General features: G+C 36.2%; 4 protein-coding genes and 1 non-coding gene across 5 annotated transcripts; 2 read left to right on the forward strand and 3 right to left on the reverse strand.

Annotated features, from left to right (window-relative positions):
• Positions 1–579: 579 nt before the first annotated feature.
• On the forward strand, positions 580–2,029 carry LOC112038517 (transmembrane 9 superfamily member 4). Its single transcript, XM_024071338.1, has 3 exons — positions 580–645; positions 736–1,184; positions 1,810–2,029. The coding sequence occupies exons 1-3, from the start codon at positions 580–582 to the stop codon at positions 2,027–2,029; spliced, it is 735 nt and encodes a 244-aa protein (XP_023927106.1).
• Positions 2,030–2,553: 524 nt separating this feature from the next.
• On the reverse strand, positions 2,554–5,091 carry LOC112017294 (iron-sulfur assembly protein IscA-like 3, mitochondrial). Its single transcript, XM_065761182.1, has 3 exons — positions 4,793–5,091; positions 3,068–3,235; positions 2,554–2,642 (listed from the first exon to the last, which is right to left on the reverse strand). Exons 1-3 carry the CDS (start codon positions 5,061–5,063, stop codon positions 2,554–2,556), a joined length of 528 nt encoding a protein of 175 aa, XP_065617254.1. The 5' UTR covers positions 5,064–5,091.
• On the reverse strand, positions 3,858–3,971 carry LOC112017311 (small nucleolar RNA U19). The gene has a single exon (XR_002883456.1). It is a non-coding gene; the product is annotated as a small nucleolar RNA U19 (small nucleolar RNA).
• A 1,261-nt stretch (positions 5,092–6,352) lies between the features above and the next one.
• LOC112017302 (transmembrane 9 superfamily member 4) lies at positions 6,353–8,661 on the forward strand. Its single transcript, XM_024049773.2, has 5 exons — positions 6,353–6,912; positions 6,998–7,141; positions 7,299–7,458; positions 7,564–8,048; positions 8,230–8,661. Exons 1-5 carry the CDS (start codon positions 6,413–6,415, stop codon positions 8,444–8,446), a joined length of 1,506 nt encoding a protein of 501 aa, XP_023905541.2. The 5' UTR covers positions 6,353–6,412; the 3' UTR covers positions 8,447–8,661.
• A 5,877-nt stretch (positions 8,662–14,538) lies between these two features.
• On the reverse strand, positions 14,539–17,965 carry LOC112017307 (MDIS1-interacting receptor like kinase 2-like). Its single transcript, XM_065761029.1, has 2 exons — positions 15,301–17,965; positions 14,539–15,070 (listed from the first exon to the last, which is right to left on the reverse strand). The coding sequence occupies exons 1-2, from the start codon at positions 17,963–17,965 to the stop codon at positions 14,655–14,657; spliced, it is 3,081 nt and encodes a 1,026-aa protein (XP_065617101.1). The 3' UTR covers positions 14,539–14,654.
• Between the last annotated feature and the right edge of the window lie 2,245 nt (positions 17,966–20,210).

Genomic DNA, 20,210 nt, shown 5'->3' on the forward strand with positions numbered 1-20,210 from the left:
GTAGGAAATTCAGCCCAACAAACAAATAAGTTGTGAGCCCAAGTGGGGTTGAGCCCATTGGCCTCATTTGCGACCCGCACACATTTAATTCATAAATTCTTAGAACCTAACAAATCTGAAAGTTAAAAAGTTGAATAATAAGTACAACTTCTTCCCAGATTTTTATATGACAATTTATTTTGGATACAAAGAGAATGTTTGCACTAAAACATGTCTAACACAAACAATTGTCTTTTTATAAGTACAACAATGGTTTTAAAAGACTGCAAACACAGGATGCTTATAATAACTTATTAGCGTCCCTAGAGGACCCATCTAATGGCTTCTTTATACTGCATATTTCAAATTCATTTATACTATTAATAATTCAATCACGTAACTATTTCAAATTTCTTAATATTTCATAGGCATTAATTTTTTTTTTTTTTTTTTTGAGTCATATCATAATAACCAGAGTTCACTTACGAATTTCTTTTGCAGAATTTGCGTACTCTTTGTTTTGGCATATACAGGTCACCTATATACCTGCAATAATGAGAGCCAGTATATTTAGCTCATCGTGATATATGGTTTCGCATCATGGGTTTCTGGGTACAAGGCTACTTCATTCCACTCTGGCTTCACAAAACGAGGATGGGTAAGACCGTAAGAGTTGTAATTAACGTGTACAGTATCTCGTATCTTCTGTATTATAATTCAGGTTTTCAATTATGTGGTTTATGATTTTTCTTGCAGAAAGAATGTGTCATTCAAACTGGGGCCCTGTACCCTATTCCAGTGATCTTAACAAGTCTTGCCACATCTACAGAAGCGAAAACAACCTCCTATCTTATCTTCTTTTTTTTCATTGCTATCGTACTCCTAACTTTTGGTGGCAGATCCGGCCTGACTTCCCTAAATGAATCTGAAATAACTTGTTCCACTAGACACTTTCAAAGTGAGATTCCAAATCAGGCTTGGTACATGAGGACTCCTGCTCAAATGTTCCTCGGGGGTCTTCTGCCTTTCAGCATAATCTACTCCATGATGGATGATATCTATGCCAGCTTGTACAGTTTGAAAGTCTGTGGTGCATTTAGTACTACGTTTATAGCCTTCGTTTCTGTCATCGCACTAACTGTGGTGTTGGGAATCATCTGTACATGCTATCAGCTGTACAAGCAAGATCACCAATGGTGGTGGAGGTAATTCTCTTACAACAATTTTATAGTGCAACATGACTTTCACATGGGAATACTATTAACATCACTTTTTTTATTAACTAATCACAACCTATCATGTGAAATTTGTTGTGCATTTAGACTTACTGAATCTCTTAACATATACCTTGATCAATGATGGAGTACCTAATTTCAAGGGTACTCTCAGTTATTAATGCTAGGGAATTAAAACTCTCTCTGGAAAACTACCAAGCTTTATCAAATGCTTATCTACATTTTCATCATAAAATGATTTCCCTTAGTTGTTACTTTAGCATGCTAATGCAAATTTGTAAGCCATTCAAGTCTTATGTATATATTTGCGCAGTAGTGAACTAATTGAAGACAACAACTTTTATACCTGAGTAATTCTTATTGACTATAATAAAGAACCTATCTACAAGATGGCCCCTCATTGCAACATTTGAACGCACAGTTTGAAGCCCAAATTATTTCTAAATTCATTCAGTTTTAGTATCAAATCATGCTTTTCTAAATTTTGTTCCTAATTTAATGAAAAATCAAATCTTTTATTTCCATGAAGCAATATACTAATCTCTTTTCATCCAATATCTATTTATCTATTGATCTAAGTCTATCTACAATGCAGATCTGTGTTTCGCGGGGGATCAATTGCCATTTTCATGTTTGCATATGGCCTCTATTTCTACGCTAGAGCCAAAGCCAAAATTTCTCTGAGCCTGCTAAAGTTTGTGGGCTACAATGCTTGCATATTCTATGCTGTCTTCTTGATACTTGGAACCATTGGCTTCTATGCTTCATCAATTGGTTTCCACTACATGGGCCGAGTCCTAGAGAGGAGAGACTAAAGAGCTCAATTCTTTCTCATGTCCAAAGAGAGATAGCACATCATTTTGGTTATTTTCTTGACTGACAGGCTTGAGGAGGCCATAGTAACTGTTTTGCAATTTTTTTTTTTTTTTTTTTGGTAGAAGAACTCAACACCATAGATTTAAAATCCATGACCTCACCCACACCTACATTGTTATTCATGGTCTAGGAATTGGATGACTGGCAGTTACCAATCATGTTGCATTGAAATACACTCGGCACAGGTCACTTTTAGTTTTAGTAAGCTCAAGTCTAGGTAAAAAGAATTACTTGGATCAATCCCTTTGTCACAAAATAATTGAAAGCAAAGCTACATATCCGTTTATTTCATACAAATAGCTACCCCGATTCAAGTATCAGTCAATGTCACCTTGTAGAGATGCAGAGGATGGTGATTGTAGCAATCCTGGACCTCTTGGTCTTGCATGAGGTGGTCATGACTTGGTGTTGCGGTTGGTGGCGGTGCCCTGGTGCAAAGGATGGTGGTTCTGGAAAGAGTCCCTTACAAAAATGTTTCTTGGTGGAGGCATATTTTCCTCCAATCAGTTTGAATTTTAGTACTCAATTCCATTCTGATCAACATCCGGTACCCTATGGCCGGACCAAAACAATAAATGAAAAACTGGAAGAGTCAGATTTATTTCTCCAAAAAAATCTTCCATTTTTAATGACTTCTACTTAGAATTTAAATTTTAAAACATAAATGGAACATGATTGATGAAGAATAGGTATGAACGGCATAGCCCTTATTAGTGATCCCACGCAATTTGATTTCATCACCAACAATACCTTATCTAACTGAGAAAAAAATAATGTAGCTTATATAGTGAGAAGGGCATTACTATTATTAAGTGAGAACAATGTTGCCATATGAAGTTGGCATTCTTACTGAATAACAAAGATGTGATGATGTTCTTATCAAAAAAAAAAAAAAAATGTGATCAGTCCCTTATATTTGTGCGGAAATGGAAATTAGAATGAGTAGACATTCCGATTAAAAAAAAAAAAAAAAAAACAGGGGAGAAAAAAAAAATAGAAAACAAAAAACAAGGAAAAAAAGGGGTACCTGAGTTTGTCGTCCACAAAATCCATCTTGGTCCCAATTACATGCATGAGGGCCTTTGGATCAATTAATATCTTTACACCCTTGTCCTCAACCAATTCATCAAACTTCCCTTTCTCATCTATCATATTGTACACAGTATAAAATTAAGAATCAGTTCAACAAAATACTTTCAAAGTAAAAAACATGGATGATCAGTTCAACGAATCATATGTAACACCTTCTAGCACAAAAATAAAAAAGGCATGGTTAGTAGAAGAAAACAAATGTGCATCTGGCCACAATTTTTCATGACGTTATTTAGCTCAGCAAACATGCATAATCGCTTACATAAATTTGCTGATGACTCTTAACATACTTTTCACATTTTGATTGCAGATTTGCATCCATTGATGATAAAGATTGAGAAACAAGTTTGACCTTAAATATGGATTTAAATAATTTATATGATCTCTTCCTCTGTCTTTGTGGCTCTCTGTGGGTTCTCATATAAAGAAAAGAAATTAAAAAAACGAAGAAAAAAAATAAGCAGAGCTACGAGAAGGCATGTAGGAAAGGAACAATGGAGATAACTGATCCTCATCCTCAATCTGGTTCGCGATGATGAAACTATGCACCATAGATGATACACCATCTTACTTTTGCCTCTGTCTAAACTGAAGAGCTGCATTAGTCCACTCTGCAGCTCCAGTTATTCAAGAGGCAACTTTTCTGTTCTTAGGAAAAATATATGCTGTAGTAGATTATGTCCTAAGACTGCTTGGAGGACAATCGACAAAGAAGCAAAAGAGTCCCCTCAAAAGACTTAAGAAGACCAATAATGATCCATTAATCTTTGCCTCCTAACTAAGCCAATATGGCACATAATAACTCATATGGCTACTCAAAGAGGCAGTGAGTTTTAGAAGAAAAAAAGGAAAAAGAAAAAATGGGCGAGTTGCTCAAGTGATGACATGAGTTTATATTTAGAGCTGCATTTTCATATTAAACAATACCACATGGGGGGTTTTGTGCTAAACAATTAATGGTTTTACACATAAAACAATACCACAGGTGGGTTAAGTGTTACACTCAAAACCTCAAGTGGATTCTGTGTTTTTAGAACAAAAAGCAAACTGCAAGAGGTTTTTTGTATTTTTCCTAAGAAAAATGGTAAACACCCAGTGAAAAATGATTTGAGAGTTTGTGATTTATCATCTATTTAATCTCTTAGAAACCGAGCAATTCTGCCTATTAAAGCCCATAAGAGAAGCCACATGAGATCAAAGATTGTTCAAGTATTGCAAAACCTCTTAAGTGATCCTTAGTAATGGTTTTGCAATCTATTTTAATTTTGGTGGAAGAACTCAACATTAGTGGAACCTGAGTACATGACCTCGCTCACACTACATGTTTATTTTTCATGTGCCTGGGGGATTGCCATTTACCAATCTTGTTGAATTGTGGCACTGCAAATGTCAATTTTACTAAGCATGGTCTAGCTCTAGTAAAAAAGAATTAAATCAAACCCAATTTATAATAGCGATTTCCAACATATCCAACCCTTAAAATTTTCATTATTATTTTTTTTTATCTAACATACAAATTCAAATCTAAAATTATATATCATGTAAAAGTATCGCAAAATTGAAAGGGCAAAAAAGGCATGTGAGATTGAAATCTAAGATCAAAGAGCCACCTGAGTAGTTGAGGGTGTAGGATAAGCCGTTACAGCCGCGTGCTTTAACGCCCAATTTGAGAAAGGGTCGCTGGCGCTGCTGTAGCAGGTGGCGTATTCTGGCGGCGGCGGCGTCCGTTAAGTTCAGGACTTGCCGCCTCGCCACGTGTCCCATCTTCTCAGCCACCATTCGAGAAGCCATGAAAATGAAATCTAATAAAAAGTCTTTCCCACAAGCTAAAGCAAATTGTTGTCTCAAATCCCAAACACAATTTAAATTCCCAATTCCCATCAAGGGTAATTTAGTCAATTCACTCCTAACCTCCCAGAACCAGAAGTTTCAAGAACGATTACCGTGAGATAGTTATTTCACCAACATGTGACTCCATCACTGCCTGCAAAAATAAATAACTACCCGCCAGTCCAACAGAATCCAAGTCAATCTTTTACCGTCCAAAATATCTGATCAACTCCATCAAAAAGATTAACGAACAGTATATAAGCAAGCAACACTAACAGCTTTTCCCTCCTAAATTTCAAGCTCTTCAAAATCTCAATCTCGCAGAGAAATCCATGGCTCGTAGAGTACGAACGAGTTTCTTGGTTCTGATACTGGTTGCTCTTCCAGCGTTAGTATGCGCGATTCAGACTATGAGATATGCGCCTTTCATGGAGGTAAAGCGAGATGGGGAGTACAAGGAAGGCGACTACATTCCTCTCTTCGTCGGCAAAGCTTATCCTAATGAAGGAGATGATCCATGGTAAATTAGTTTCTCCATTTTTTTTTTCCTTTGAAAATCTCATCTCTTTCAACGTTTTCTAATCTTCTTCTATGTGAATTTGAATGTGTTTTTTTTTTTTTTTTTCCTGATTCTTTTGATTTGGTTGTAATATTTCTTATTTAATATCTAGCTATTGTTCTCTATGTTCTGAGCTTTTTTACTTTGTTTGCTAAGAGTTTTATTTTATCTGTTGAAGCCGGAGATAAAAAAGTATGGTAAAGTGCACTTTGATTTTAGGTCACAATGTTTTGATTTTGTTTAAGAAATCTTTAAATTTCTTGAGAAAATAATCATTTGTTTGTTGTTAGATTAGATTCATATTGTTAGTGAGCATCAAAGGTGTTTGATTTTGTTCTCAAAGTTTGTGTATACATTTTGTGAATCCCTGATATAATTTAAAAAAAAAAAAAAAAAATTCAAGTCAATCTTTAAGTCGGTTATAATATTGTGAGCTTTTAACAGGAGAGAAAATTTTTCTTTAAGATAATGCTTCTTTTTTTGGACCTTCTTATGAATTTGATGCATCTCTGTTTGTATATTAATTTGTAATTTTTTTTTTTCAATTCAATTGCAGTGAGGCATATTCGTATTTTGATTTGCCATTCTGCCCTCCTGGAGGTAAGAATTACTTTCTTGGTTTGTGAACAAAGTTTTACAATTTGCACATATTGGCTTTTGATCTTAGTTTCTACTTTCTAACTAGGAGTCTAGGATGCATGGACATGGACACAGACACGGGTGGTACAGTAAGATAGGGTGACACTTTGCATCAATTTTTGAAAAATTAAAACATAAGAAATCGTTTGAAGAAGTTATAGCAGGGGATTGCTATGTGAACACTGGGTATGAATTGAGGTTCATGATGGAAACAAAGAAGAGACCCCTTTGTGAGAAAATTCTGACGAGAGAAGAAGTTGCGAAAGTTAAAGCTGCCATTGAAAATAAAACTGTGTACGGGATGTACTTTGATAACATTCTCTTCAAAATGCAAGTTGGAGAAAAGAGTGCAACCTCCTACGATCCTATGCATTATATTTTCAATCACCTGGACTTTCATATCCTTTACTTAGAAAACAAAGTCAAATACATATATGTTACGGATGACTACGATATTGCTGAGGATATATCTATGGACAAGGAAATCTATGTCAACTTCACGTATTCTGTCTCCTGGGATGATTTTGAATATATAGAGTTATATTTGGACCAACAAATAAGTATTCTGTCTTCGGTCAGTGACTCATCGGAGAAAGTTGGGGGAGACGATCCTATGTCTTATGCTACAAATATAGTCATTTGCGCCTGGCTTCTGTTGCTTTGTATTGTGATTGTGACATACCTTAGAAAGTATTTTACTCGGTATCTCTCCATTCCTTATGTTTGTATAGTTCCATTCAAGCAGGCCATTGTATTCTCCTAATGATGATCAAATCAACTTCTACAGGAGGAACGCTTTTCAAGCTGAAATGATGACCAAAGCAACAGGGCTTGTTCTTCCAAGTCGTATTCATGGTTATAGTTGCAGGTGTCCTCCGTACTCGTCCCTACTTGGGGCCATTCTGGGTGTTGGAATTCAACTCTTCATTATGTAAGCCATATCTGCCACATGTTTGTTAATTCAATTTTTTCCCTCCAATTCTGAATTCTAGCTTCTTTGGTTGAAAGTCTAAAGCTATTTTGGGTTTTTTGGTCCGATTTTATTCTGAAAAATGTTGTCACATGTCACTTAGGAATTCTATTTGCAGAGTTTGCATCCTCTTCGTTTTGGCTGTATATACTGGTCGCCAATATCCCTGCAATCATGAGAGCTTGTATACTTGGATCATCACGAGTTATGTTCTCACATCATTGGTTTCTGGGTACAAGGCTGCTTCATTCCACTCTAGTTTCACAAGAAGTAGATGGGTAATACAGTAGTTGTAATTAACATATACAGTATCACAGTAGTTTCTGTGTTAAAGTCTTTACAGTTCAGGTTTTTAATTATGTGCCGAATGATTTTTCTTGCAGAGAGAATGTGTTTTACAAACTGGGGCACTGTACTTTGTTCCAGTGTTCATAACAGGTCTTGCCATAATTACATTGAAGGCGATCACAACAGGGGTGTCACTTCCTCACGATTGGTATAATTATCTTTGGAAAATCATTTCATTACCCCTCTCTTTCGGAATCCTTATTTTGGGTGGCATATTGGGGCAGTCTTCCCTAAGAGAATCTGAAATAACTTGTTCCACCATACACTTTCAAAGTGAGATTCGTAATCAGGCTTGGTACATGAAGACACCTGCTCACATGTTCTTTGGGGGCCTTCTGCCTTTTTGCATGATCTTCTTCATGATGAATGATATCTATGCAAGCTTGTACAATTTGAAAGTCTGTGGTGCATTTAGTACTATGTTTACGGCATTCCTTGTTGTCATCATAATGACTGTGTCAATGGGAATGGGCTGTACACACTATCAGCTGTCCAAGCAAGATAGCCAATGGTGGTGGAGGTAATTCTCTTACAAGCGTTATAAAAACTATAAATTTCACAACTTTTTCACATTTGAGGTGGAAGATTGAAGCCCAAATCATGCTTTTCTAGCTTTTGTTCCTAACTTGATGAAAAATCTAATCTCTTCTTATCCGATATCTATCTATCCATTGATCTATCTAAGTCTATTTGCAATGCAGATCTGTGTTTCGTGGGGGATCAATTGCCATTTTTATGTTTGTGTATGGCCTCTATTTCTATGCTAGAGCAAGCGCTAGAATTTCAATGAACCTGCTAGAGTTCCTGGGCTACAATGCTTGCATATTCTATGCTGTCTTCTTGATACTTGGAACCGTTGGCTTCTATGCTTCATCAATTATTTCCAAACGTGTACACCGAGGTCTAAAAGAGTCGTGATCTGGAAACTCAATTCAATAGGATCTGTGGGATGATATGAGCTGTGCTTTACTTAAGTGATAAGTACTGGAAGTTAGCCTTGGCAGCTGAGTTGGCATTATAGTCAGTCGTTAGTTAGGATGTGTATTGGGAAGGGGGAATTGTACTATAAGAAGCTATAGGTAATTGTAAAGGATCATATGAGAAATGTTAAGCAAATGGCTCTCTTCATTTTCTGTTTCTTGTTTTTACTTCTAAATTCCAAGGAAGCTAGTTCCCTTGAAGAACTACTTCAATTCCATAAGAATCCATAGATTCTTATTATATAAAATAAAATTAAAAAAGTAATTCCTTGGTTCAATCCATTTGTCACGAAATAACTGAAAGCAAAGCTACATATTCATTTATTTCATACAAACTGTCACACCAATTCAGGTATCAGTCAATGTCATCTTGAGGAGAGGCAGAGGATGGTGATTGTAGTGTCAATCTTGGACCTCTTGCTCTTTTATGAGGTGGTCATGGCATGGTGCCCTGGCAATGGATGGTGGCTCTGGTAATAGTCCCTTGCAAAATAGCTTCTTGGTGAGGGTAATGGAGACAAAATAATGAAATACCAAGCTTAAAGAAATGCAAGCAATATTTAGTCATAAATGATCAAAGTAGAGAATAAAAATCACCTTCATTGAAAATTACAAGGAATTTGGAGGCATATTTTTCTCCTATCAGTTTGTCTTTTTAGTACTCAATTCCATTCTGATCGACATCAGGTGGGTATGGGCAGACCAAAACGATAAATGAAAAACTTGAAGAATTAGAAGGATAATTCTGTGAAGGACATGTGCGCTTCCTCTAATCTTGTGAGTTGCTTTAAATATTTTTTAGGATGCCCATGAAATGGTTTCAACTAATTATCTAAGTCATGCTAGCGTATTTAAATTAAGATATGTATCGGCGTACAAATCTTTTTTCCCAACTGCCCCCACACTTTATTGTCTCAAAACCCAAACTCAAGTTTATTTCCATTCCTTTCTCACCAAAAAAGAAAAAAAAAAAAGAAAAAAAAGAGTTTCAAGAAGGAAAGTACAGTGAGATAATTATTTCACCAACTTGTGACTCGATCGCTGCCCGCAACATAATTCTGTTATCCAAAATAATTAACTACCCGCCAGTCCAACAGAATCCAAGTCGATCTTTTACAGTCCAAAAAATCTGATTAACTCCATCAAAAAAGATCAACGACCTAGATTAAAAGAACCCGCATAACGAACAGTATATAAGCAAGCAACACTAACAGCTTTTCCCTCCTAAATAATTAAGCTCTTCAAAAACGCACACACACTCTCTCTCAGAATCACAGAGAATCCATGGCTCGTAGAGAAACAACAAGTTTCTTGGTTCTGATACTGGTTGCTCTTCCAGCTCTTGTATTCGCAATTCGAACTCTGAGAACTGAGCCTTCAAGGAAGCAAGATCGGGGGTACAAGGAAGGCGATTACATTCCTCTCCTCACCAGCATAGCTTATCCTAATCAAAGAGGTCCATGGTAATTCATTTCTCTTTGAAATCTCTCATCTCTTTCAACGTTTTCTAATCATATTTTTAGTGAGCAACAAAGGTTGTGTATACTTTTTGTGAATGCCTGAGATAATTAAAAAGAAAAATACTTTTTGGACCTCCTGATGAATTTGATGCATCTCTGTTTATTTATTTTTTTCGATTGCAGTGAGGCATATTCGTATTTTGATTTGCCATTCTGCCCTCCTGGATATAAGAATAATTTTCTTGGTTTGTGAATTTAGTTTCTAGGCATAGACAAGATAATTAATCGGGAAAAATTTGCTGAATAGTACATTTTAAGAAAAAAATTGAGGTGAATCGCATGCGTATAAAGTTATATAGCTACATAGGCTGTTATTGGAACTCGAGTTTTGCAAAATTGAGTTCCAACCAAAAATCAAGTTTAACAAACTCGAGATCCAACTAGTATAGGTCTAGCGTGGAATTTAAAAAAAAAAAAAAAAAAAAAAAAAAAAAAAAAAAAAAAAAAAAAAAAAAAAACAACTAGTATAGGTCTAGCGTGGAATTAAAAAAAAAAAAAAAAAAAAAAAACATGAGAAACTTGAGTTTAGGAAACTTCAATCGCATGCTATTCACTGAATTTTTTTCTAAAAAGGAACTATTTAGCAAATTTTGCCTAATTAATTCAATAGGATCTGCTCTCAAATTAGTATAAAATTTATGATTTCCCAATCCTATGCATTTTCTAACCAACATCTCAATATATAGATCCAATGCCCAACAAAAAGAAATCGTTTCAAGAAGTTACAGCAGGGGATTGCTATGTGCGAATTGTACTATGATAACATTGGATTGAAAGTGATAGTTGGACATAACAGGTCTATAGATGAGTACGGCAATTTGCAGGACCCAAATGTAATAGGTCAAAGGATTTATATTTTCAGTCACCTGGACTTTCATATCCTTTACTTGGGAAACAAAGTGACAGCTATATATGTTATGAATTACAACGAGACTGTAGCGGATGTGTCTGAGGACACTGAAGTCAATGTCAAGTTCACGTATTGTGTCTACTGGGATGATTTTGATCCCAATGGAAAGCTTTTGGACGAAACACGTGTTCTGTCATCGGTCAGTGACTTGTTCGAGCCCGTTGGAGGAGACGATCCTATGTCTTATGCTACAAATATCATCATTTTTGTCTGGATTGGGTTGCTTTGTATTGTGATTGTGACATACCTTAGAGATTATTTTACTCGGTACTCACTCCATTCCTTTATGTTGGTGTAGTTCCATTCAAGCAGGCCATTGTATTCACCTAACGATGATCAAATCAAATTCTACTGCAGGAACTCTTTTCATATTCATGGTTATAGGTGCAAGTGTCCTCGGTACTCGTCCCTACTTGGGGCCATTCTGGGTGTTGGAACTCAACTCTTCATTATGTAAGCCATATGTTTGTTAATTCAATTTTTTCCCTCCAATTCTGAATTCTAGCTATTTTGGGTTTTTTGGGTGATTTTATTCTGACAAATGTTGTCACATGTCACTTATGAATTCCATTTGCAGTGTTTGCATCCTCTTCATTTTGGCTGTATATACTGGTAGCCTGTATTCCAGCAATCATGAGAGATTGTATATTTGGATCATCGCGAGTTATGTTCTCACATCATTGGTTTCTTGGTACAAGGCTGCTTCATTCCACTCTAGTTTCACAAGAAGTGGATGGGTAATACAGTAGTTGTAATTAACGTATACAGTATCTGACGCAGGACAACCAGAACGAAAACTAAACAATAGAAAAATAAAGGGATATGACTTAGGAGTCAGCACCTAAGCCTTGCTTGGAGTCAGCACCAAGCGGGGAAACCACTAGGAGTCAGCACCTAGGGTAGACCTGGAGTCAGCACCAGACCAAAAAAAGACCAAACGGCCATTTTTTTCATTCATCAAAATATCAACTATCTCCTCAAGGAGTATAATAAGTTGCTTATAAAGGATTGCTAAACCCTAGTTCTAATTGGCTAGGAAACCCTAATTGCCTTATTACAAAAATAACCTTACTTCTAAATTAAAATACTAAAAGCCCAATAACTAAAAGCCCAATAAACTAATAGGACCTAAAACATAAAAATACAATGGGCTTGCAAACATAAATAATACTAAAAAATAATCAAGTCAGCACCAGACCAAAAAAAGACCAAACGGCCATTTTTTTCATTCATCAAAATATCAACTATCTCCTCAAGGAGTATAATAAGTTGCTTATAAAGGATTGCTAAACCCTAGTTCTAATTGGCTAGGAAACCCTAATTGCCTTATTACAAAAATAACCTTACTTCTAAATTAAAATACTAAAAGCCCAATAACTAAAAGCCCAATAAACTAATAGGACCTAAAACATAAAAATACAATGGGCTTGCAAACATAAATAATACTAAAAAATAATCTTCTTGTGTCTCCCTCATCAGTATCACAGTAGTTTCTGTATTAAAGTCTTTATTTTTCAGGTTTTTAATTATGTGGCAAACGATTTTTCTTGCAGAGAGAATGTGTTTTCCAAACTGGGACCCTGTACTTTGTCCCGGTGTTCATAACAGGTCTTGCCATAATTACACTAAAGGCAATCACAACAGGGGTGTCACTTCCGCACGATTGGTATAATTATCTTTGGAAAATCATTTTGTTACCCTTCGCTTTTGGAATCCTAACTTTGGGTGGCAGATTGGGGCAGTCTTCCCTAAAAGAATCCGAAATAGCTTGTTCCAGCATAAACTCTCAAAGTGAGATTCATAATCAGGCTTGGTACATGAAGACACCTGCTCATGAAGTGTTCTTTGGGGGCCTTCTGCCTTTCTGCGTGATCTACATTTTGATGGATGAAATCTATGCAAGCTTGTACAATTTGAAAGTCTGTGGTGCAATTAGTACTATGTTTGGGGCTTTCCTTATTGTCATCATACAAACTATGACAGTGGATGTGGCGTGTGAACGCTATCATCTGTCCAGGCAAGATCGCCAATGGTGGTGGAGGTAATTCTCTTACTAGAATGTTATAAAAACTATAATTTCACAACTTTTTCACATTTGTGGGGCAAGATTGAACCTTAAATCATGTTTAATTTCATTTAATTTTAAGCTCAAATTACGCTTTACTAGCTTTTATTCCTAATTTGATTAAAAAAAAAAAATCAAATATCTATCTATCTATCTGTTGATCTAAGTCAATCTGCAATACAGATCTGTGTTTCGTGGGGGATCAGTCGCCATTTTCATGTTTGCGTATGGCCCCTATTTCTATGCTAGAGCAAATGCCAGAATTTCAATGAACCTGCTAGAGTTCCTGGGCTACAATGCCTGCATATTCTACGCTGTCTTCTTGATACTTGGAACCATTGGCTTCTATCATTCATCAACTATTTCCAATCATTGACCAGGAAACTTAATTCAATAGGAGCTGTGCTTTTCTGAAGTGGTAAGTGCTGAAAGTTAGTTGCATTCGCAATTAGCCTTGACTGCTGAGTTGGCATTATAGTCAGTTCTTAGTTAGGATTAGTTAGTTAGTTGATACTGTTGTAACAGATTGGGATTTGGAACGGATAGTGCAAGTAGAAAGTCTTTCATTATGTTTTTGTGAGAGAGCGTTGCGTGTGTTGGGAGCAGATAGCGAGGTAGAGTTGCCAAAAACATATACAGAGAGAAGAAGACGACGAATATATATTAATTGTTCATCAATGCCAACTAATAATATAGTCCCCTTTCTCTTCCTGCAAAATGCCATTCATTTCCCTCCAAATTGCATTTGTTTCCTCTCCAAGAGATTGAACATATGGTGGACACTATATTGGAAATGCTGCCATATATGGACTGGAAAGCATTTCAGCATGCGCCAAAAGAGAAATTACTCATAATATATATATTTTTTTCTTTTTTCCTTTTTATTTTGGAGAGAGAGAGAGAGAGAGATCATGGTGGGCTGCCAACAATGCCTACAGAGACTCGGTTGAGAGATGGCAATTTCATTTGCTGTTCATGGGCTCTGCTCTTCTTGAACAGAGGCTCTGGTAATGAATAAACTGAGGACCCCACAGCCCAAGAATCTTAGGAACTATCCGAGCTAAAAACAGCATCAGGAACTTGTTCATACTTGCGCTTGTGACTGTGAGGGTTATTATGGGCGCAATTATATGCATTTGATAGCTCAAGGATGAGATTGCAGCAGTCATTTACTTTTTCCTGTTACAATGCAGATGGGTAATCAAGATCAAATCATGTGTATTAATAGCTTCACGCTTGAACTTAATTCTAAGAGAAGCATTAAAGTTCCAAAAACTATTTAACTCAGTAGGCCAGAGAGAGAGAGAGAGAAACCTTGCTTATTTTAAGGACATCCAGAAGTTGGGGTTGGTATTCCATGGAATTACAAGGCTCAAATTGGTCTATAACGTGCATCCAAAAATTTTTCATTATCATTGTTGAATCTTATGTGAGTAAGTTGAACAAGAATGAAATCTTCGAGACAAGCATCAAGCATATATAGATCAGCCCTTGCAACCTCCGCGATCGCATTAGAAATGTGGTGAAGTCTTCAATTTCATATTACAAAATACAGGTTACAGATCATAAAGAACAACAATTACAACTTACAAACAGGATTTTTAAGCTATTGTTATTGTAATACAAAACTTTTTTTTTTCATAGAAGCTCATCAAACATTATCTTTCTCAACCAGGAAACAAGGACTTTCTGAATGGGTTTCACTCTCTCCAACCATATAAGTTTCTTGGTTTCTTAGCTGCCATACTGAAACTGCATGTAAGGGGTTCATTTTTGGTTTCTTGTGACACAGAAATTCTTGAGACACTGATTTCATTGTCGGCCTAGACTTTGGTTTAGCACGTAAGCAAGCAAATGAAATTGCAGCAACAAGAAAAATATCATGTGCAACCAAACGATTTGGAGGTGGGAGACGCTTGTCTAATATTTCAATTAGCATCACACTTTGAGATGAAGATAATGATGTCAAGAGTTCACCTGGATGCCTTCCCATTAATATTTCTAATGCCACCACTCCAAAGCTATAAACATCACTTTTTTCAGTCACCTTCATAGTATAAGCCAATTCTACAAATATTGGACAAAAAATAGGTATGAGAAAATTAATATCTTTTGTTTAACTTTAATCTCTCTTTTTTTTTTTTTTTCCTGGACGTTTGGGCAAAACATGCTAGTGTATAAAACTTCCATCATAAAAGTAATTGTTTCTCACTAGAATGACCATATAGAAAGCTCTACATGTGACTAAACATTTAAAATAATATCTAGGATAATTACAAAAATAATATATAATTCACCTGGAGCAATATAACCATAAGTCCCAGCAATTAAAGTTTGATTGGAGGTATCTGAATCAAGAAGTCTAGCCGTGCCAAAATCTGACACAAATGCCTCTAACTCAGAGTTCAATAGAATATTGTTGCTTGATATATCTCGATGAACAATTACCGAGACACCTTCATGATGCATATAAGATAATGCATGTGCTGTACTTTTGATTATGTTCACCCTCTTCATCCAATCCAATTCTACAGCCTCAGCGTTGTTGCGTAGGACACAAAATAGACTTCCCCTTTCCATATACTCATAGACCAAAAACATGCATCGTTTGTGCAAACAATAACCATGCAGTTTCACAATATTCCGATGCCGGATTTCAGTTAAAATTTTGACCTCATTTCTGAAACTCTTGTCAAAATTTAGGTCCTCAGCCTCTAAGCGATGAAGTTTCTTTAAGGCAACTATTTTACCATTAGGCAACTGTGCTTTGTAAACACTACCATAACCACCTGTTCCAATACAATATCTAATGTCAAAGTCCTCTGTTGCTTCAATGATGTCTTCATATGCAATTTTTCCATCATAATTCCATATTGAGAACAAATCCCCATTCTTTGATTCCCTTAACTCAGATGACATTTTCCTAACTCTACATTGAGAGCGGAAAAAATACCCAAGAAGTAAAAATATAGGGAAAGCAATTAAGGGAACAAAAAATTTTATTTGATGGACAATGGATCTATTGTTGCTTGGGCAAGGAGGGAAGCCTTTGACATCACCGCATAAATCTTTGTTGCCGATGAAGGCTGAAGGTGCATAATTAAAGTAGCCAACTGGGATCCGACCATGGAAAGAATTGTGGGAAAAGTTCACTTCTTTTATTGAAGCTGAAAGATCCGGAATATTTCCAGTAAGATTATTGCAGCTGAGATCCAAGAGCTCTAAAGGTTGTGAATCCCCTAGTTTAAAAGGAATTTGCCCACTGATAGTATTATAACTTAGGTCCATAGCATTTAAAAACGGAAGGTCACTAATTTGAGATGGAATGCTTCCAGTTAAGTAGTTATGGCTCAATACCAATTCACTCAACCCCTTGCAATGAGCTATTTCTTTGGGGATGGAGCCACTGATTTGGTTCCAACTAAGGGACAAGGTGTGCAACCCAGTTAATTGACCTATAATCGAAGGAACTTGACCAACAATTTTGTTATTGCTAAGGTTGAAGTAATACAGAAGCGCCATATCGCCTATTAAGTTAGGAAAGGAGCCATTGAAGTTATTGTAGCTGACATCCAAAAAGTCTATACCCGAAAGAGGTATTTCTCCTCCACTAATTGAATTATAACTGAGGTCAATCCATCTTAATGGAAAAAGGCTACTGTTCATAAAGGGAATGCTTCCAGTTAAGTAGTTGTGGCTGAATACTATGTAGTCGAGTAAAGAGCAATTAAAAATGTGCACAGGGATGGAACCACTAATTTGGTTCCCACTAAGGGACAAAGTTTGCAAGCTAATTAAATGACCCATAGTCAAAGGGATTGGACCAACAATATTGTTATTATTGATATGCAAGTCTTCCAGATTCGTCATGTTGCCTATTTCAGGAGGAATGGAACCATTGACTTGGTTCGAATCAAGAAACAAAGAGATCAAATTGGTTAGATGACCAAGAGATGAAGGGAGGGGGCCAATAAGCTTGTTGTTATTGATGTTCAAGTAACTCAAATTCTTCATGTTACCTATTTCTAGTGGAATGTGACCATTGATTTGATTCATAGAAAGGGACAAAGAATCCAAATTGGTTAGATGACCTATAGACAAAGGGATTGGACCAGTGAGATTGTTCTTTTGTAGGTCCAATTGCAACAAATTCTTTAGCAATCCAATTTCTGGCACTACAGAACCATTGATTTTATTAAAAGACAAATCCAAGATGGAAAGATTGGTTAAAAGGCCAAGAGCAGAAGGGATTGCTCCGGTAAATTTGTTATGACTCAATCTTAATTCTATAAGATTCTTTAAATTACCTAATCCATTGGGTATGGAACCACTGACTAGATTATAGGAAATGTCAAATACCTGTAATCTAGCGAGGTTTGCAAGTGAAAGAGGTAACTCACCAATGAGTTGATTATCATGCACACTAAAATAGGTGAGATTTGTTAAATTTCCCAATTCTTTGGGAATCAAACCAACGATAAAATTTGAAGAAATGTCAAATTTCACTAATCGAGTGAGGTTTCCAAATGAAGGAGGCAACCTACCTGTGAGATTATTGAAGGACAGATCAAGGTAGGTGAGCTTTGAAAGGGTGCCTATCTCAACTGAAATGCTCCCCGTAAGCCAATTACGAGAAAGATCAAGACGGACTAAATTTGGGAAGGAAGAGATGTTGAGGTTACTGATCTCATCTCCCTGATAGTACCTACCCCTGTCAATCTGTATGACGCTTCCACCAGCATTGCATATGATTCCATTCAACTTACAATGATTTAAGGATGTATCGTTGGAGTAATCAGCCCACCACCCACTCTCCAAGAGAGCCTTCGCTTCTAGTTCAAGCGCTGATGAATTAGATGCTGCCACAGAGCCAGCTGCAATAACCATAGTTGTGGAGCGCATCAAGATATAAAGAACCCATAATGCTACTATCAGAATGGAAATGGAAATAGAGGGAGCCATGTTAGAGTTTATGATTGATTGATAAGTGCGTTGCAAAGGGGCAAATATTTGATTGTTATATATTCATCACTCAACACACTTTAATCATTGAAATACAGTCCTTACCAACCCAAGACTGGAAGTCAATTTGACGAATGAGCTACTTTTTTCTTTTCCTCCCCCTTTTTTATTTTTTATTATTTTTCTTTTAGCTTTTTCTATTTTTTACTTTGAATGAATACCAACGTGATTATCATGAAGCATTGTCTTTTTGAACCCTGTTGAAGTGCAAAAATTTACATGAATCTACCGGCATGATTTCCACGAAATCATCTTGGAAATTTCGTTTTTAATAGAAACTCATAATGCAATTGCGCCCTTGTTAGATTACTAATAGTGGAATTGCTGCGAAGTTTGCAATTTTTTTTTTCTTTTTTTAAGAATCTGAACAGTGTAATCAGCAAATGGTTTAATAGCCACTATTTATTTCTTACCCTTTGTCAAAGGTTCTATATAGGATAAAATTATTGAGTACTTCTAGAGTACCATAAATACGTATTCTTCCTTTTTATATAATTATAAATCTCACTAATTAAATTTATGATGAAATCTACAATTCATACGAGAAAAAAAAATACACATTTATGGTACTATCAAAACATTCAATTATTTTTCTTTAGATTAGTGGAATCAGTAAATGATGTAATGATCCTGATTTATTTCTAACACTTCATTAAAGGTTTCCTTCGCTTTTAGTTTTAGAGTTGATGATTTTTGGGAGGTGCAAAGCACCGTGTGGGTCCAGCCCACATGCCTTGTCTAAATGAGCTTGACTTCAAAAGTCTTCAAGGAAGCCATGTCTCTTATCGACATGTCTCTTAACGAGACTTGACTAAAGCGTGTTGAACATGCTGAAGGAACAGTTGAAATTTCGGTATTATCGCCACAGATCCAACCCATCTCTGTGCCTCTTTCTCTCTCTCTCTCTTTTTTTTTTTTTTTTTCCTGTCACTATCTCTCTCTCTTTCTTTTCCTGTCACGAAGAAGGTGATTCTAATCTAAAGCAGAGCTCGCCGATTGAAGTTCGCAAATCAGAACCTTTGCTTGCCGATCTGAAGCTTTGCTTGCCCAGGGGCAATTGCTGATCTTTGCTCGTCGTCCTCCACAGCTCTCACCGCCGATGGTTGGTTGAGTTTGGTCATTGATTAATCTGTTGGGTTAGGGTTTTGTTGAAGATTTTGAGTTTTTATATTTTTATTTTTATTTATATTTTTTTTTGTTGAGGTTTTTGGATTTGGAATTTGTTGGAGGATCCGGTGATTGTGGTTGTAGTTTGTGGCAGTGGTTGTAGCGGTGGTTGTTGTTGTGGCGGTGGTTGTAGCAGTGGCTGTTGATTCTTGGGTGGTGGCAACTGCCACTGGCTGTGCATTTGTATATTTGTTGGGTTTTGGGTAAATATATTATTTTAATGTATAGTAAATATTATTTTAATGTATAGAATTGAAATATAAAACATCTCATAAATGAGATATTGTAAAATGATGTGTTAAAATGATAAAATAGGTTTTTGGTGTGTCAAAATGACATTTTTTTATGAGAGAGCTGATGAGAATGCTCTTATAATTCTCAAATTAAAAATCATAATAAGGTCTCGATTACTAGAAGGTTGAATTAGTAGGTAGTGGGGTTCGGGGTTACAAAAACAACAGAGGTGTTAGCAGTGGATGATTGGAATGGAAAAGAACGGGGGAGTTAGAGGAATTGAGTGTGCGATTGTAATGTGGGTCGAAAGAGGATAACATCATATTGGTGTAATTTAGAACAGATAGTGCAAGTAGAAAGTCTTTCATTATGTTTTTGTGAGAGAGGGTTGCGTGTGCTGGGAGCAGATAGCAAGGGAGGTAAGAGTTGCCAAAAACATATACAGAGAGAAGAAGACGACGAATATATATTGTTCATCAATGCCAACTAATAATATAGTCCCCTTTCTCTTCCTGCAAAATGCCATTCATTTCCCTCCAAATTGCATTTGTTTCCTCTCCAAGAGATTACACATATGGTGGACACTGTATTGGAAATGCTGCCATATATGGACTGGAAAGCATTTCAGCATGCACCAAAAGAGAAATTACTCATAATATATATATTTTTTCCTTTTTCCTTTTTATTTTGGAGAGAGAGAGAGAGAGAGAGAGAGAGAGATCATGGTGGGCTGCCAACAATGCCTACAGTGACTCGGTTGAGTGATGGCAATTTCATTTGCTGT

The sequence above is a fragment of the Quercus suber genome, unplaced genomic scaffold (genome assembly GCF_002906115.3).
Source record: "Quercus suber isolate HL8 unplaced genomic scaffold, Cork oak 2.0 scaffold_18, whole genome shotgun sequence".
NCBI lineage: Eukaryota > Viridiplantae > Streptophyta > Magnoliopsida > Fagales > Fagaceae > Quercus > Quercus suber.

Bases quoted from the DNA above. Each gene is read 5' to 3' on its own strand.
- LOC112038517 (XM_024071338.1), top strand. From the start codon at position 580: ATGGGTTTCTGGGTACAAGGCTACTTCATTCCACTCTGGCTTCACAAA. The intron at 646-735 runs GTAAGAGTTGTA...TTTTTCTTGCAG, and splicing joins AAACGAGGATGGGTAAGACC to AAAGAATGTGTCATTCAAAC. The intron at 1,185-1,809 runs GTAATTCTCTTA...TCTACAATGCAG, and splicing joins GATCACCAATGGTGGTGGAG to ATCTGTGTTTCGCGGGGGAT.
- LOC112017294 (XM_065761182.1), bottom strand. From the start codon at position 5,063: ATGGGAATTGGGAATTTAAATTGTGTTTGGGATTTGAGACAACAATTT. The intron at 3,236-4,792 runs GTGGCTCTTTGA...ACAATATGATAG, and splicing joins CTACACCCTCAACTACTCAG to ATGAGAAAGGGAAGTTTGAT. The intron at 2,643-3,067 runs GTTTTTTTTTTT...GTCCGGCCATAG, and splicing joins CTATTTTTTTTTTCTCCCCT to GGTACCGGATGTTGATCAGA.
- LOC112017302 (XM_024049773.2), top strand. From the start codon at position 6,413: ATGATGGAAACAAAGAAGAGACCCCTTTGTGAGAAAATTCTGACGAGA. The intron at 6,913-6,997 runs GTATCTCTCCAT...CAACTTCTACAG, and splicing joins CTTAGAAAGTATTTTACTCG to GAGGAACGCTTTTCAAGCTG. The intron at 8,049-8,229 runs GTAATTCTCTTA...TTTGCAATGCAG, and splicing joins GATAGCCAATGGTGGTGGAG to ATCTGTGTTTCGTGGGGGAT.
- LOC112017307 (XM_065761029.1), bottom strand. From the start codon at position 17,965: ATGGCTCCCTCTATTTCCATTTCCATTCTGATAGTAGCATTATGGGTT. The intron at 15,071-15,300 runs GTGAATTATATA...CAATATTTGTAG, and splicing joins TTATGGTTATATTGCTCCAG to AATTGGCTTATACTATGAAG.